This window comes from Taudactylus pleione, unplaced genomic scaffold, assembly GCF_031769625.1.
Source record: "Taudactylus pleione unplaced genomic scaffold, aTauple2 ptg000687l, whole genome shotgun sequence".
Classification (NCBI taxonomy): domain Eukaryota; kingdom Metazoa; phylum Chordata; class Amphibia; order Anura; family Myobatrachidae; genus Taudactylus; species Taudactylus pleione.
In genome coordinates this window covers 318,764-337,971 of record NW_028285089.1, presented here as the reverse complement: position 1 = coordinate 337,971, position 19,208 = coordinate 318,764, and the positions used below count along the sequence as shown (strand labels likewise).

Genomic DNA, 19,208 nt, shown 5'->3' with positions numbered 1-19,208 from the left:
ACTACCAGGAGGGATGTTGCTACTGGGGGCACTACCAGGGGGGATGTTGCTACTGGGGGCACTACCAAGGGGGGGGATTAATACTGGGGGCACTACCAGGGGTGGATATTGCTACTGGGGGCACTACCAGGGGGGGTATTACTACTGGGGGCACTACCAGGGGGGGATATTACTACTGGGGGCACTACCAGGGGGGGATATTACTACTGGGGGCACTACCAGGGGGGGATTACTACTGGGGACAGTACCAGAGGGGGGATTACTACTGGGGACAGTACCAGAGGGGGGATTACTACTGGGGACAGTACCAGAGGGGGGATTACTACTGGGGGGGACAGTACCAGAGGGGGGATTACTACCAGTAGCTGTTGCATTTCCCACCCTAGGCTTATACTCGAGTCAATAAGTTTTCCCAGTTTTTTGTGGTAAAATTAGGTACCTCCTCGGCTTATATTCGGGTCGACTTATACTCGAGTATATACGGTATATAAACTAGGCTACCCTGTCAGATAAACAGCATATTGCTGTAAAGAGAAATTATGATGGCGTATTGGCCATCATAATTTGGCCTATTCTGTAGAATGATATAGCAAGAGGGACTTGAAGATTGTATTGCCGGAATTAGCACCTCTGAGAAACAGCCTTTTCTTCTATGATACAATATGTGGATGACATTTTTGCTCATCTCTCTCAGGCTCACATAACTCCATCACAACAGCCCCTTCTGCTTCCCCTCAGTAGGCACCTTGCATGTTCATAAACATTAAAACATTACAAGATGTAGAACACATTAAACTAATTTGTTTATGCAGCATAATGATACAGTGACAATCTATTGTTCTGTTTACTTACATTAAAAGGCTTCCTGGAGCAGACATTGATCTTTCTTCTCTCCTTGCACATTCAAATGGATTTCCAAATGAGCGTTTCCTCAGCATTGCTTTCACTAAGATCTGCAAAACAGTAATAGCGTCAGTACAAGAACGTGTGCACAAATATAACAAGTATTGGTTTAATATTAGCACATATGTGACTGACACTAAGGTAAGATGACTATGTTGCTGTGAAGCACGAGGCCCAGCCTATGGTAAAAGTTTAGTTTACTCAGGTGAATTAATGTAGACTATAATAATGGAACTCTGCATCTGTAGGCAAAGCAATGGATAACATTAGGGGATGAAGGTCTACAAAGGATTTCCTCCCAGAAGTCAGGAAGGAATATAGGTTAATTGACTTATTGCACCAAGAAGGCAGTTTGACATTTGTATGACATAGATACACCAATCTGAGTGTCTCATCTACTAACCTATCGTCCCCCTTGCATACTGTAAATATGTGCTACCGATTTACATAGGTTTTCCAGTAAAGACAAGGAGATGTTACCAGACTTTCTGGCTGCAGACTCAATGGGGGGCAGCCTGATGAGAAAGAGAGATGCCTTTATATGATCCCTTCCTGAGGGGTCTATCCTAAAAGGGGAGCGTGCATTAAGGAAAGTTAAAAAAAATAAATCAATCTTTAAATGTTTTGTCCATTGTTCAGGCTGGTCACACTGGGTAAGTCCTTCCAAGCCAGCCGCATGCAAACCTTCTCAGTGGCCTTGTGTAAGGTGATTATTCTGCTTTTCCTAATCCCTTTTATTTTGCATTGCTCTTGTATGTGTATGTCCATTTTTTATCTGCACGCAGCTGGCCGATGTTTTAAGTCTGCACATGCATCTGAGTCGTGCAGCACATGCGTTACGATTGTTAGAGCGCAGAGACGCAGAACAGAAGCAGGTGCTGTGGAATTCAGTGGGCGTTTCTGTGACGGGGATGGCTAAGCAGATGTGGGCGTGTTACGGCTGAGCTCCAAAGACGCACAACCGCACACACAGGAGGCCATGTTTATATGGAGAAGCACCTGCCATAGGGCTGGTGTAAGTTTCGGTGGTGCATCCCATGGTGAGTCTAAAGTAGAACCAAGACGGATGTGTCCGCAGCAAGACGCAAATTCAGCTGCAAAGACTAGGTGCCCATACACGGTTAGATATTTTTCCTGATATGAACAGTTTCAACGGGTTGTACAGACCAATCTTATGAAAATAGGTGTTTTTTGTGTCTTCTGCGACCCAATGCGCGTCCCCGCCGTCCTCTAGTTGGATCGCAGATCAGCTGGTTTTGCAAAGAGATGTACGATCTTTTGAGTACATGTGATACACTTCTGTGCATCTTATCCTATAATCGTAATGATCAATCGAACACCATTTGACCACATCTTATGAAACATTTCAAGGGAAGAATTTCAAGGGCAATCGTACAACACATCTTACCAACTTTGAATCGCACCTTGTATGGGGCCTTTAGACACGGCACAAGATGCACCCGCATCTGTGTGCGACTCACAATCAGGCCTTATGCATATTAAGTTCTATTTTAATAAGTAGATTTCCTTATTGCTAACAGATCCATTGCCTGTTTAGAAGAGCTAAGCTGGGTATACAGCTGAACGATAAGTCGATCTTGCGACAGCCCGATACAATGTAACAATATATATATCGTGCTCACTTAACACACTGAACGATCTGCCGTATGACAACACAATATATCGTTACAGTATTAACGTTAGCGAATCGCAATGTGCGGCCCATAATCCCATCTGACGCGCAGCACATCAGATGTAAAGATGCAATCACACAATTTATTAAACAATGAATTGGGTGTACACACTATGGGCCTTATTCAGACCCGGTCGCAAGTGCTGAGCGCTCGCAACCGGGTCGATGTTTGCCCACTGGGCATGCGAAGGTCGGAGCCAGCTCCGACGTGCGCATGCGCGAGATCCGGCTAGCGACGGGTCTCGCACCAAAGGGGGCGAGCTGTCGATGGTGATTGACAGCTCGCCCCGTTTGGAAGGCGGGCAGGGGGGTGACCGGCCAAACTGAGGCGTTCCCGATGGAACGCTTGCCGTTTGGGGGCGGCCCCACTGACATCTGCAATGATGTCAGTGGGGAGCTTCCTGCTCGATCAGAGCAGGAAGCTCCCTGGGGTTTGCGCTTGCCGAGACCCAACCTTAGGGTCTCGTTGCAAGCCCCGATTATCGCGATGGTCCTGACCATCGCGACCATCAACCTGGTCGCTTGCTAGAGCTGTGGGTGGTAACCCACAGCTTAGCTAGCGACCAGGAGGCCGCACTTCACACCACAAGCGGGCGCCCTCATTCAGAGCGACCGCTTGTATCTAGCGATCGACTCTGAATGAAGGCCTATATCATTGGCCAATATATGGTATAGTGTGTACCCAGTTTCAGATTGCTACTGTAACCTTATGAATTGTGGGTAAGGAAAACACTAGCTAGTAAGCTAATTGATGCAGATTTGTGCCATTGTGTCATTAAGGCATAGGCTCATAGTTGTCTTTTTCACTATGTGGTGGCAGTTACCAGTGTGAGTATGACAAGGGTTGTATTGTAATCCCTCATTTTGACCAATTATTGATGGTGTAATTTACCCTAATGTCAGAAACTGGAGTCGTTTGGAAACCGTGACCTTTACATTAACAAGCAAGCCAATAACCCTGTATATACTGTACTGTATGCATGTAAGGAGCGTGCAAGTTCTACAGTTCAAGATTTCCAATGATATTAAGGGATCCTAGCAGGCACTATCTGTGAGAACGTAAAGCAAAGGACTCACTTGCTAAGTACCTCTTTGTGTATATACGCAAAATCTGCCAAATGTGCAGATGGAACACTATAATGATCAATGTATCATAGAATAAATATTTCATTAAAATAAAAAAACCCTTTGTATAAGGATACTGTGTATATCATTTCATTGTCACTGTTAGAAAATGTGCGCTTTTATTGTGTACTTAGTGATGAAATTATATATAAAGAATTTTAATAAAATTACTACTAAGAGCCATATTCAATTTGAGCCTGTTTTGTAGGCGGTAAAGTATCGCGGCCGTCCAGCCTTTACCCCGTGTTCAATTTCAAAGTACGCGCAAACGGCACCCAGCGATACTGTAACAAGCGGAAAGTACTGTCATTTTTGGGGAAATCAGCCTGTCACCCCCCAAATGATGCTCTGACATGGGGGTTCACTATGGTACCTCCCGATTTGGCTCGCTGAAGGTATTTGGTGTTTTTAAATGGGCTCAATAGCTGCTATATAGCGTTTTTCTATACCTGATGCAGAATAGTATTTAGGAGTATTTTTTCCAGAAAATAACTTATCCCAGCAAATTTGGGGTACTTGAAAATGGGGGTCAGCATATTTAAAGTAGAAAAAGTGAACTTGAAAAAAATCGCGAAAAATCCACCTGCCGCAAACACCTGCAAAAAAAAAAACACTTGGGGCATACTTGGGGACCCCTCCAGAGTCAAGTTCGATAGTTTTTAAGTTTGTACCCAAACATTTTTTTTTTTTAGGCCCATTTTTCAAAGTCAATTCTGAAGGCTGCACGGGGGTTCCCGCAACGTTGCACCCCAAAACCCCAATTCTGCACTTTTTTCCGCCTGCCATTCATAGGCAATACTTTACCGCCTATTACATTGCATTGTCTTTCCGCCTAGACGGAAAGTCTTTCAAATTGAATACGGGGTAAAACCAAAACAGGCGATAATGAAGTCATCGGCGGTAACTTTACGCGGATCCGGACTTAACGCCTCAAATTGAATAGGGCCTTAGTTGAATATTGGAATCAGTAAATAATGGCTGTCCAGTTCAATCTCATGACGTCTCTCCCATCATGCAGAGTGGGACGGCCCAGGAGGAGCATGCCGGACCGGGGATTAAGGTAAGTCAAGGATTTTTTTTTTTTTCCCGTGTGTGTGTGTGTCTGGGTGGGGGGGGAAGACCGGACTACTACTAGGGGCACTGATGGGGGTACTACTAGGGGCACTGATGGGGGTACTACTAGGGGCACTGCACACTGGTGGGACACTGCATAGAGGGGGATTACTACTAGGGGTACTGCTGGGGGACTACTGTTGGGGGGGCACTGCTCCTGGGCAGACTGCTACTGGGTGCAGTGCTGGTGGGACTACTACTGGGGGCACTGCATATGGGGGGGATTACTGCTGGGAGGGGGGACTACTACTAGGGGCACTGCTACTGGAGGCACTGCACTGGTGGGACCACTACTGGGGGCACTGCATAGGGAGGGAATACTGCTGGGGAGACTACTACTGGGAGTACTGCATCGGGGGGACCACTACTGGGGGAACTGCATAGGGAGGGTTACTACTGGAGTCACTATATAAGGGGCACTGCATAGGTGGGGAACTACTACTGGGGGCACTGTATAAGGGGCACTATATTGGGGGCACTGCATGGGGGGGACCACTACAGGGGGCACTGCATGGGGGGGACCACTACAGGGGGCACTGCATAGGGGGGCCACTATTGGGGGCACTGTATAAGAGCTTGTGTAGCTATTGAGGATGGGGGCAGAGGGGGGCGTAAGGCTGAAGAAATGCCTAGGGTGCCAAGAAACCTTGCACCGGCCCTGCCAGTGGTAGCAGTACAAAGAGTCCCATAAAACAAAGCACTGTAACCTAAGCCTAGAACTAAACTGTACATTTTGATAAGAGTTCTTCTTTAAGAATAAGAACCACAGGATCTATGTAAGTAAGCCTTAAGATTTATATGTAGACATCTTTTTTAGACCTCACTACATACTAATTTCTGAAAATACCTGCTAGCACAGACAATTGCAGAAAATGAAATACATCAAGTAAAAAAATGATATGCCATTGAAATATGTAGCAAAATGAAATATAGGTCATTAGTCTTTTCCACGGAGAGAAATAGTTTAATTAAATTTGCATACTTAATAGCACTAGCTTTGACCTACTGGGAAACTCTATGTCCTAATTAATATAGATCACCTATTCAGCTTGATTGCTTATTGCATTTTAGGAGGACTACTCTTCAAATGGTAATGCATAGACCAAATTTAGCATATTGCCATGGAAACCAAATGCTCTATTACCCATTTATGATAAATTATCATTGTCGTCCTGCAATGTGATTACCACGAACTATAAATGGATGGGTATGTGAACAGATTTCTTAGCACAAATACAAGTCTCTGCAAACATTGATATAGAAATATGAGGTTCGTTATTACAGAAATGTATGTTAAAAAAAAATATGAACAGGGATATAACTAAGGGTCCTCAGTTCAGTATAATGAATAGGAATCATCACAGGTAATAGTATGCAGGAACCCACCGTCTGTGCCACTTCAACATATATAGGAAGCAAGGATAGAGGTTAAGAAAAGTATGATGAAGGAAACAATCACTGCAGGTCAGCATATTTTGCTTACATTTTACAGCTTTTATTAAACAGAATACATCTCATTTCTGAATGTATATTTGGCGGCACTATATTACATCTGTAACATTCTAGATTTTTCCCATGTCTAGAAATAGTCACAACCTTCAATGGGCTGCGGTGATTTTGAATAATCAGGGACATGGCCTAATTTGCTCTAATTTCTTCATTGGAAATGTTGGGAGGTATGCTAAATATTTATAGATAATGAGAGCGAGACTGGCATTGGCTAAAGCAGATACTTGGCAATGGGTTTGGGTTAACGAGAACTCATTGCTGTCCATTTATATAATAATGCATTGGGTCATTATTTAACAAATAATTTGCTGCTGCAGCTTCACTAATGCTGGGCATACACTATACAATTATCTGTCAGATATTTGTCCAATCTGGCTGGTTGGAATGAAAACCTGGTAATGTATGGGAGCAAATGACAATCGATTATATGGTATTAAACACTGGAAAACAGATTGTTCAAATTGGTTAAATTTGTTTTATTTAACCAATTTGGCTGAACGTCCATTTTTGTCTGTTTTCCAGTGTTTGTGAACAAATGTTCGATTGTCATTTGCTCCCATATACTACCAGATTTCAATCCGACCAGCCAGATTGGACAGATATCTGCCAGATAATTGTATAGTGTATGCTAAGCATTAGGAGGCACAGCTTTTAGGAGATCCTCTGCACTTTTCTCTCTAGAGCTGCAATAACCTGAAGAATGTCTCTCCAGTCTCAATAGTGAATGGGCCCTAATGCTGCTTGCTGTTAAACAGCAGCAGAGAGCATATGGAAGACTTTGATGTTGGCATTGGATGGTACTTTCCATCACTGGATTTGATGGAGGGCAGATATAAAAATAATACAAATAACCTTTGACTTAAAAATTTGTCTTAAACTAACTCTTTGAATGGCAGAGAAACCTGATAAAGGGAAAGGAGGGAACAGAGAATTGTTCTGTTAATTTATGTCCAACATAACATTTTTGGATTGCCACATTAATTGGTTTAAATAATTTTTTTTCTTAGAAACCACTCAGCTTTAATAGATCATGAGTGAACAGGGAAGTCCTTATCACATTTGTTTGTTTTTTTTTGGCAAAATATATTACATTGAATGAAATGTTCTTTCCTGCAGAACTAAAATTTGTAGCCTAACATTGGGAGGAACATGCTGTAAATCCTCCAAAAACACTTGAGCAAGGTAGTAGCGCTACATTCGATATATATGTACAGATACGTATAAAAAAATCTATGTAAATGGAGTAAAAATATATATATATCACTTTAATAATTTTTTTTACATAAAACGTACACAAATCTAATACGTGAGCAAAGTGCCTAACGCTTATTATTGTCCATAAAAACAAAGCCTTTTCCTGTAAGTGCTTCCGGTTTCAGTAAGATGGTTCTATACATGGGAATCGATATGTAATGTCGGCTGTCGGGATGCCTCCTGTCAAAATACCGACAGCGGCATACCGATGGTTGGTATCCAGACAGGGGTTGGGGTAAGTATACTTACCCTCCCCCCTTCTCCCCCTAACCTCTTGTAGCCTAACCCTCACCAGTGCCTAAATCTAACCCTCCCCCCTTACTGCCTAACCCTAACCCCCCTAGTGGTGCCTAACCCTAACCCTCTCCTAGGGGTGCCTAACCCTAACCTCCCCCCCCCAGAACCTAACACTAACCCCGCTATGGTACCTAAACCTAACCCTCCACCCTCCGCGGCTAACAGCTAAGATGCCCAAGACTTACCTGGTTCGGGCTGGCGTCTGTCTGTGTTCCAGCATCGGGATTAAGATAGGCGTCGGTATTTCGACACCTATCTTAAGTCATGTGTCGGACTTCCAGCGTCGGGATTCAGACCGGCGGCATGCCGTCCGCCGGTCTGCTAACTACATCCCTTATACATGGACTACAGAAATAGTCAAACTTCTGCAGCCCTGCATATGCTAACATCTGGGCCCTGAGTAGGGGTGTAACTAGGTATTTGAAGGCTCACAGGCAAATGCACGGGGGGGTTCCGGTTGCCTGGAAACCCCCCTCCCAGCCAACACCATGACCACAATAAAAAATATTAATATAACAGAATATTACTAATGCTGCATGTTCTTCTCAGTATCACAAATGAAATAATTAGCACCACCTGTGGATCTTTTAACATGTGTCAGCCATAAATAACTGCACCTGTGCATTAACTAGGAGCTCTGGAAAAAATGTACTGTTAGGGGTGCACTGATGTAGACCATCTATAAGGTCAATTATTAATACTGTATAATAATACACTATCCAGTGCATAAGGAGACCAATATGTACATATATATGTCCAGGGCACTGCTAGGTTCTTCTGCTGCTCCCCCAGACTCCCGGACTTGCTCCAATGCTCTGGAATGGAGCCCACATCGGGAACAATAACATTCAGCTCAAGCAGGATGGCCCTACTGCCTGTATTTAATGGCTTAGGGCATGATTCAGCCCCGCTCAAGCCCCGTAGCGAGAGAGAAATGTTCTCGCTCCAGGGCTCGCTACAAACGGGGCGGCTGTCGATGTTGATCGACAACTCGCCCCGTTTTGTAGGCGGGGTGGGGGGGGGTGGCTAGACAAACTGAGGCGTTCCTGAAGGAACGCCTGCAGTTTGTGGGTGAGCTTCCTGCTCTATTACAGCAGAAATACTTTTGCAGTTTATAAACACCCTTTTTGTGTAAGGAAGGGTTTCATGGATAGCTACAGTAGTGAGGCTCATGTTGAAAATAATTTTGGATTATTGATTTTCAAATCCATATTAATGAAAGGGCCCACAGCTATGAGATGATGGAATGGTATTTTAACAACTAGAAGCAATAAATATATTAATTTTGTACATGGGAGCAAGCGCAGCAGTGAGACAGGGATTCAAACTATTACATTATATGTAAGCTCCACTGCAGTAGGGACTGAAGTGAATGATTAATTATATATTCTCTATAAAGGGCTGCGTTATATGTAGGCGCCATAAGAATAGCTGTTAATAAGTTATACCAAATCAGCTCAGGGATAAAAACATCACTCCAAGTCTTGCACTAACAAATTTTAGCGGAGCTTAGTGTTAAAAATCTTGCTCGTGTAATAGAGCTGGCTGCTTAATTTTCAGTGCACAGATGGATGTTTATTAGATAATTTTCTTCTAATAAACAATGTGTTCATTTTTTAAACGCGCAGAGAGCTTTCCAAGTACTACTGAATTAGTGCCAAAATCTGGCAAGGCCTAAACTATAAGGGAGATTTTGGAGTAAATCTCAAATAATGAAACAGAAAATACGGATTCTTTACGCTATTTTGCACAATCAAGCACTATAGATTAATCTCTCTGAAATGTAAGTACACTGAAGTAGATTTACTGTACAGATTTGCCCAAATATTAAACAAAAAATACATAAATGAGCAATTAGTCGATCTATTTATAGTAAATTGAAGTTAGTAACGTTATCAAATTGAGAAATTTAATATTTGATACCAAAACTGCCTGTGTAGATCCTTCCCATAGGAAATTAATGGTTTCAAAAAGAGCATTTTCTGATAAGCAATTTACCACCCGTTACTGAAAGACTTAAAATAATTTGTGCAGTTAAGCACAATATTATAATAGTTATCATCATCATAAAAGCTAAACTGTGGATTTCTGCTTTTGGGGAGGAACAGTGTACCCCAGGCTCTATAACAAAATCATGGTAGGAGGTCGACAATGCTGTTCTCGCTTCCCCGGCCTCTTCTGAGCAGTCCAATACTATTCCGAAGTCACTCTTTGGCTGGTATCCTATTAGCCACGTAATTTTTCTCCCGAAAAAAACAGGCTTTTAACGTGAATTTTAACGTGATATCCAATTAGAGCCCTTTTTTTGTGTGAGAAAAATTACCCATTTTAGTCCAAAAACACACAGGTGAAATCTGTGTTTTCGCAATCGTGGCAACGAATATGGGACTGTTTTCGGAGGCAGATAAAACACAATCCCCAAAAAGTGCCGGCGTGTTGGGCTAATTGCCGGATCAATTAGCTACGGCAAATTACCGCGGCTAATAGAATAGAATACTTTATTGTCATTAACAGCACAAGTGATGACAAGGAACCATACTTGGCACATTACCATATAATAAGACAAATGGCAGTTACTTTACAAATATAAGTAACATAAGAATCAAAGATCATTAAGACTGGCCATAGTGTTTAGAGGCAATAAGGCTGCCACACTCCTGCACACCCTATAGTTCTGCCCCGAGTTCATGTTATGGAGCTGATTCTGATTGGAACGCATATGCTTCCACTTTTCCATCTGGCTGCCGGTGTCTGCTGGCTTCAATATGGTAATCTCAAATCCGCCTTTGTATAGTAAAAATCTAAGCGACTGCATGTGAAAGCCGAACCAGTTCTTATGTCCGCTGCCATCATCATTAGTATCCGGACTTACACAAGTCCCGTATTGGGTGCAAAAGATCCGACTGAAACAGGAAACCTCTGTCCGCATACTGTGAATGAGCACGGAAGTCATCTGACACTCCCACGAGATGAAAGTTCAGTGCAATCGCATTGTCGCCAACCAGAAATGCCCATTCCACAGATAGTGTGGTCTGTCGACGGTCATATCAATCTGTATGAGTCAGTAATCTCCGTCCGTGTGCGCATACCTGACCAGGCCAAGTGCAGAAGCCAATGTTTTTCAGTGCAGTACGCTGAAATCCACAAGATCAGTGCTACTCAGAATCAGCCCCTACATGTGTATACGTTGGAACATGTTGCACTTATTTGCATAACTTGTGCTGCTGAAAACAATGTTCTAGATGCAATGCAAGACATACTGTAGCAAATGACAAGCAGTATAGTAGAACATACTTGCACGACCCATTTAAAGAGTTTAAGACATCACGGAAAGCCAATTTGCCTCAGACATCAGAAAAAAAAAGTATCATCCCTTGTTGTAGCCAATGCATTTTTAATTTTTTTTTATCCCAATACATGTTTATTTTATTTAGTACACAACAAAACAAGAAAGAAGCACAGTACAAATCACCAGAAATCGTACAATCAAAATAACCTCATACACATACAGAAATATATGAGTATAACAATACCATAAAAAATAGCTCAACAAAAATAAAAATCGAAACATCAAACATTAGACAACACAAATGAGGGGAGGAAGGGAAAGGGAACAGTGGGGGGAAGGGGGGGGGTATAGCAACAATGATCTCATCTAGTAAAAATGTTTGCAGCATCTAGCGTGTCTTATAATTAATTGCACAACGTGGCAAAGGTTGCAGAGGACTTGAAATCAAGCCATGGGCCCCAAACAGCATTAAATTCTTCATTTCTTTCCACCCCCAATAGGAGATCATCCATGCTCATATAGAGATCTAGTCTATCAAAAAGTTCATGTATGGTGGGTGGAACAACCGACCTCCAGAGGACAGGGATCACCGCCTTGGCAGCACTATTAAGATGCTTAAGCAGAGACTTTTTATAAGCCGCTATAGAACCGGGAAATAGGTTCGATAACCAAAAGGAGGGATCAGTGGGTGTGTCTCCACCTAAAAGTATATCACACAGAGAAATAACTTTCTTCCAAAAGGGTCTTAAAATTGAACAGTCCCACCATACATGTAGTGGGGAACCTATCTCTTGATTACATCTCCAACAGCGGTTAGACATGTTGGGGAAAATTTTTTAGGCAAGGTCAGGGGACATCGATACCAACGGGACAAGACCTTGAATTGGGTTTCTATTACTGAATAACTAACAGAACATGAGAAGGTAGTAAGAAAAAACTTCTGCCAATCCTTCGGATTTAATTGAAGTTGCAATTCACGTTCCCAATCTCCTGTGAATTTGGGCAGGGTTGAGAAAGAGTTCTCAATCAGGAGTTTATAGCCTTTGGAGAGAAAGTGTGGCGGACGTGTAGACGCCCGACACATGTTCTCAAAAGTGGTTAAAGATCTGCCACTAGCCACTCGAAGGTCTCTGCACTGGGCAAAATGTTGTAACTGTAGGTAGCGCCAAACCTCAGAGCTTGGCAAGGACCATGCCAACTGTAATTCACAAAAAGGCAGCACACCCGTGCTTCCCCCCAACTGTAACCATACTTTAAAACTAGCTGTTAATAAACCTGGAGGAAAATCAGGATTTTCAAATAGTGGGGTCAGGGGTGAGAACAAGGAGGAAATACAGGGCTGTCTCCGTAGCTTATTCCACTGTGTCAATGTAGGGCCAATAGTGGGATGAGATAAATTGGAAATTTTGTATAACCAAGGATATGTCGATATAGAAATTGGGAGGGAATTATTTTCCAAGATAACCCACTGCTTGTCGTCCTCAAATCTAAACCAGTCAAGTATTCTACCGAGCATGATGGCGTCGTAGTATGTAGGAAAGTGGGGGAGTCGAAACCCTCCTAAGTGCTTTGGCCGAAACAGAATGTCATGTTTAAAACGGGGTCTCCGTCCTCCCCACACAAAATCTCTCACCAGTCTATGAAGGCCAAGAAACCACTGTTGTGGAATATGAATGGGAAGAGCCTGTAACAAATAGAGCACCCTCGGGAGAATGTTCATTTTCACTATACTACTTCTTCCGAACCATGACATTTTTTTACGTCGCCATGTCCCAAGTTCTAGTTTATAGATAACTTTACCCCTCTACGCCGAAATTTTAAAGAGACGAGATAGGTCGGTATTTAGCACCACCCCCAGGAATTTTAAGCTAGACGGATGCCATGCAAAATCATAGGACTGTTTCAACATGGAGACGGAATGGGGAGGTGGCGACAAATTAATAGCCACAGATTTCGTGTAATTCACCTTAAAATTTGAAAGTAGGCCAAATCTATTGAATTCAGCCATGAGGTTAGGAATTGAAATAACTGGATTCGATAAAATCGCCAATAAGTCATCGGCAAATAACGCCAATTTATATTCTTTGTTATCAACTACAAAGCCTGAGATATTGGGGTTGGATCGTATAGTGCGGGCTAAAGCCTCCATACAAAGTATAAAGATAAGGGGGGAAAGAGGGCATCCCTTACGTGTGCCATTGTGAATTAATACTGGTTCCGACAGAGAACCGTTAATTTTAATGCAAGCAGTGGGGTAACGATATAATGCCATTATCCTCTGAAAACAAGTGGGGCCTAGGCCCAGGTGAGTCAGTAAACCTTGCATAAAAAGACAATTAATCCTATCGAAGGCTTTCTCAGCATCGGTGGAATGTAGTACTCAGAGCCGGCCCTAGGCATAGGCATAATATCCCACACACAAGCTGACAAAAACTCAAATGAGAGCACTATAATTAGTAGCTGAGAATCCTTCACCTGCCACAAAATCTAGTGGTATCTCATATATTCAATTCAGCACAGTCCAGGCTCAATAAAAAATGTGCACAAATAATCACCGTGTCACACCAACTTGTTAAAAACAAAAAAGGAACAATCCTGAGAGAGACCTTAAGAGGCAGAAGATATATATAGATACAAATACTTGCGGGTGCCTTGACAGAAGGGCAAAAAGTCCTCCATATACAAAGTCTCCAGGTCCGGCACTCCAGATAATAAACCAAATCCTGCAGGGGTGCCCTCACATAGGGATAAATAGAAGCATGAAGGTGCAGCACTCCCCTCTCAATAAATCAAGCAGAGACCAAAGGATCAATAGAACGTTTCAGTACTTTTAGTACTATCTTCAACCATATACAGATACAAACAAATGGCTCACCTTAAATACACCCCTCTGCCCAATGTGCTAAACACAAGCCAGTCAGATCATATGACAAGACTGACAGCGCCTCAGGCGCACCTGCATAGGTCTTTTTGTATAGCATTGCATGCCTGTAATATTCCCTTATTATATCCGTGTATTATTGAGGCTACTATGTAACTGGGTATAATGACTATTATTGTGATCATTGTGAATGTGTTTTGATATCCACATATCTAACATTGTTGGTATCTGTAATGCTGTATATCCATTCCGCTCATTTGACAATCATTTCATGTACATTATTGTGGTAATTGTGGTTGCTAGGCAACCAGGCACAGTGCTATTGCATTATATGTCCTGGCTCTGTTTGTGTTTATGTGTTTCTATGGTGATGTGGTCCTGTAGTGATGACAGCTTAGTTGCTGACGTCATCAGGAGGCACTGTCAGTATTGTCATGTGATCTGACTGGCTTGTGTTTAGCACATTGGGCAGAGGGGTGTATTTAAGGTGAGCCATTTGTTTGTATCTGAATATGGTTGAAGATAATACTAAAAGTACTGAAACGTTCTATTGATCCTTTGGTCTCTGCTTGATGTATTGAGAGGGGGGTGCTGCACCTTCATGCTTCTATTTATCCCTATGTGAGGGCACCCCTGCAGGATTTGGTTTATTATCTGGAGTGCCGGACCTGGAGACTTATATATATATATATATATATATATATATATATATATAATGTGTGTAATATATATATATATGTGTGTTTATATATAAATATATCTGTGTATATATATATATATATATATATATATGTCTGTATATATATATATATATATATATATATATGTCTGTGTATATATATATATATATATATATATATATTATGTCTGTGTATATATATATATATATATATATATATTTCCAAAAAGACTGGCACTCAGCTCCTTCTTAAAAATACTCTGCCTTGGTGCCCTCCCTGCTGCATAGTAGCGAACCGCCACAGCCCAGGTATGTAGAACGTTTTCAATGGCGGCACTCACAGGACTTGATATTAGCGGTAATAAATCAGGAGACACTACTCCATAAGTGTAATTAACGTTTCAGCCGTTTTATCAACTTTTGATGATATATATATATATATATATATATATACACACACACACACAATATTATATGCGAATGGAGCACATCGGCGGCACTTGGAGACTTGTGAAGAAGTTTAATGTGAATCCTCACATCACACCGATGCTATTATATGCTGCAATGCACATAGATATTTGCTTTCCTGTATAATTGTCTCTAACATTTACACTTAGCTATTTCCATCTTATCTTTATCTCTGTAACAGGACGGCCAGCCGCGTCGATCCGCTGGCGTCCTGGTTGTCTTGACAACGGGAGACATGCAGCGTGACGACGTCATCATTGCGGGACTCCGGCTGCGACACAGGGAGTCCCAGGCGTCGTCCGGTTCACTTCTCTTGGCGGGCTTCTCCCTTTATAAGGTAAGCTGTCTTTTAGTTATTCTACCTTGACAAAGGGGCGTGTGAGCCCCGAAACGTCGGTGTGATGTGAGGGGTCACATTAAACTTCTTTACAAGTCTCCAAGTGCCGCTGATTTGTTCCACTTGTTTGCAGAAGGCACAGGAGCATGTATTGGTCGGTTCAGAGGAGTGCCGGTCCGTCTGAATAAATTTACTGGTAATCTCCTATACCGAGCTGAACAGCCCCCTCAGGAAAAAAAAAACAGACGGCACTTGTCAGTAGTTGTAGAAAAGTGATATATTGTCACAAATCACATAGGTGCTGTTAATGTTCAGGACCCATTGTTTTTTTCATCAGGATATGTCCTGATGAAAAGACAGATGGGTCGTAAAACGACAGCACCTACTGAGGAGTGCCGCCTGTTTTTTTCTTGAGGGGCTGTTCAGCTCGGTATGGGAAGTTGTTAGGGGGCACCAGTCAAAATTTTGCCTAGGGTATCAAATGGGCTAGGGCCGGCTCTGGTAGTACTAACGGAATAAAGCTGCTGGAAGCCAAGTGCATGAGGTCAATGATCTTGGTGGTGTTGTCAGGAGCCTCTCGGCCCGGTACGAACCCCACCTGATCAGAATAAATAAGCGTAGGGAGTAGTGTTTTAAGTCTGTTGGCAATCAGTTTGGCAAATAACTTCACATCTACATTAAGGAGTGAGATTGGGTGGTAACTGGGGCACTGAGCAGGGTCCTTGCCCTCTTTAGGAATAACTGCAATGTGGGCTTCTAAAGACTGTGCAGAAAAATATTTATCTATGGAAATCTCATTAAAGGCCAGTAGCATTTTGGGGAGCCAATGCATTTAAAAAAAAAAAAAAAGTTAAAATCTAAAAACAAATGTCACCAACAATAAATAGATAATATCCATGGAGTGTTTTATTTGACAAAATATATTTATGACTTCAACAATTATAATAGAGGTTATCTTCTTTTTTCCCCATGATGCCAACAATATGCTTAAATGCTGGGTCACAACTTATCTTACTTGTGAAAACTTTAATTCTGGGTGTGTTTTCCTATGGTATTAATTTATGACATAACAGACTTTACAAATACACAGACCTGAAATGAGCTAACAGACTCCAGAGCACTATTCCATAACTTGTAAAGTCGTCTGGCTTAAGTGAAACACTAGCTTACAGCAAGTGGCATAGTCACATTGTAGTTCACAAAAAGTGCCTCAAGTGGTCCTGGGGGTGTGGTGAGTGGGCCTGATTTGAGCTGCTATGTGTGTAGGCTGTGCTGCACACTGCCTGTTAGCCTTACAGAGGCAGGCGTCATTTACGCAGGCTGCACTAGGGATGGACATCGGAAGCCCACCATCATATGATGCCAGCGCTTCCACCGTTGAATCTTTCGATGCGATGGTAACGAACCATCGCATCAAAAGCATTCAATGGTAAAAACTATTCATATGAATAGTGAAGGGACGGGGTCGGTAAAAAGAACAAAAAAAAAAAAGTCCAGGCAAGGCAGGCAGAGCTGACTGAGGACGAGGAGCAGAATGAGAAACACTGTCACTGCCATGCTGCAGCTGCTAAGGTCACTTAAAGCAACAAGAAAGTAAAGTGTAAAAACATTATTAAATAGTTATAATAACACACAGAAAATATGAGATATGGTAAGAACTTACCCTTGTTATCTCTATTTCTACGAAGTCCATAGGGTTCCACAGGATACCTTGGGGTATAGGTGTGACGTCAGTCGCAGGGCACCAAAGAGTTAAGCTTTCAGCCTCCCAGGATGCACTAGGTCCCCCTCCTATACCCCGCCCCCGAGCCAAGGCATCTCAGTTAGTTACCAAGCCATAGGCCGGAGGAGGAGAAGGAAGAGAGAGAACAAAGATCTGGACACATACAAGAATCACATTCTCACCAGAGGGAGATGGAAAACCGGTGACCAGAGCAAAGCCCATCTGCAGCACAGGTGCGACAGGGCAGGAGTCCTGTGGAACCCTATGGACTTCGTAGAAATAGAGATAACAAGGGTAAGTTCTTACCATATCTCATATTTTCTACTTCAGGGTCCATAGGGTATCCACAGGATACCTTGGGGATGTCCCAAAGCAGTATCCTTTAAGAGTGGGGACGCTCCTGTGCAGAAAGGAGAATCCGCCGCCCGTTGATGTAGGTGGTCGAATCACGGAGATTGCCAATCAACTCCGCCTGTTCGGCCGGACAGTCGGAATCAAAAGAAGCCTCTGATGAATCCGCCCAGCGCTCCATCGCTCTGGCAACCCAGCAAATGGCCATAGCCGGCCGTGCTGCCCCCCCCGCAAGGGAATAAGCGGACTTCAGGCAGATTTCCACCTTGCGGTCCGTAGCATCCTTAAGGGAGGACATGGATGGCATCGGCAATGTGGCACTACGGACAAGACGGGTCACGTGAGAATCCACCTGTGGAGGGGATTCCCACTTAGCAAAATAATTATCCGCGAACGCATAAGCCACCGCCAGGCGTCTCTGCGGCTGGTATCTTTTGCCAGGCTGTTTCCACGCCTCCTCTAAATGGTCCACCAACTGACCCGAAAGAGGAAAGACTGTGGCATCGCCCTTCATGTCTTTGAAAAAGGCATACTTAGACTTAGCCGCTGGGGGAACTTCGTCCTCAATCACCAAGGCTGTGCGGACCGCCCGAATAAGTCCAGGAATATATACTTTGGACTTAGCATCAGCGTCCTTAGTATGGAGAGGTTCCTGATCGTAAGGATCCAGAATCTCCCCATCATCAGACGTCCCTTCGTCATCCTCATAAGGAGCGGACAGAGACGCCACCGGCCGTTTATGAGGCTGCATCACAGACTCCCCTTGCAACACATCCGACAAGTGCTGTACAGAACTCGTCAGGGAGTTAACCCACGCTGGCTCCTGAGAAACCGGGAGCGGGGAAATAGGGAGACTGTGGGGTACCACCAATTGTCATGGGAAACCCTGCATGGGTGACGACACCACAGACTGCTGGGACAAACCCATTGGAGTAAACGCGGGTTGCGGAGCTAACTGGCCCACTAAAGCTGTTAGCGCCTGAGCGAAACAAGCCCAGGGCGGCTCCTGTACCGGTGCTGTAACCGTAAGAGGCCGCGCCATGGACAAACACTGCCGGCAAAGGCCCTCCGCGCTACCCTCCCCCTCCGCTAACGGTACTTTACACGTGGTACACTGTAGCCGGAGGGGAAAATCACTTTCAGACATGATGGCACCACGTATGTGACCCCTCTCACCAATTATATATTAAATAGGCGAGAGACCACCCTGCAGCACCGCACCGCAAGGGCTTAGCAGAAAGAACAGGGACAGTAATAAAGCTGACAGTCTTGAGAGAAGAAAAGTTACAGGCAGCAGCGCTAGCACAGTCACATACAATGCAAAGAAAATCAATTCCTGCACTAACAGCGCTGATCACTCAACTACACAGACACAGGGCCTGGTAGGACACAGCGCTGAATACACAGACCTGACCACAGCGGAGGAGAGGTATGCGGGGGGACCCAGACCACGATGCTTCCAATGCAGGCTTCCAGCAGCGTTCACCATGCTTCTGAAAAGATGGCCGCCGAGGAGCAGAGAGAAGGCTGGCCTGGGGGAGGAGCGCTGACACAGGGCCAGTCAGCACAGTGCAGAGAGGGCTGCG

The 19,208-nt window shown here is 43.5% G+C and overlaps 1 protein-coding gene across 2 annotated transcripts in view; it reads right to left on the bottom strand.

Annotated features, from left to right (window-relative positions):
- The window catches only part of CAMKK1 (calcium/calmodulin dependent protein kinase kinase 1), a 315,340-nt gene that overhangs the window by 29,829 nt on the left and 266,303 nt on the right, over positions 1-19,208 (bottom strand). For both annotated transcript variants that reach the window (XM_088456133.1, XM_088456134.1), the window contains exon 15: positions 853-953. In XM_088456133.1, coding sequence (XP_088312259.1) covers positions 853-953 — 101 coding nt within the window. The remainder of the gene's footprint in view (positions 1-852; positions 954-19,208) is intronic.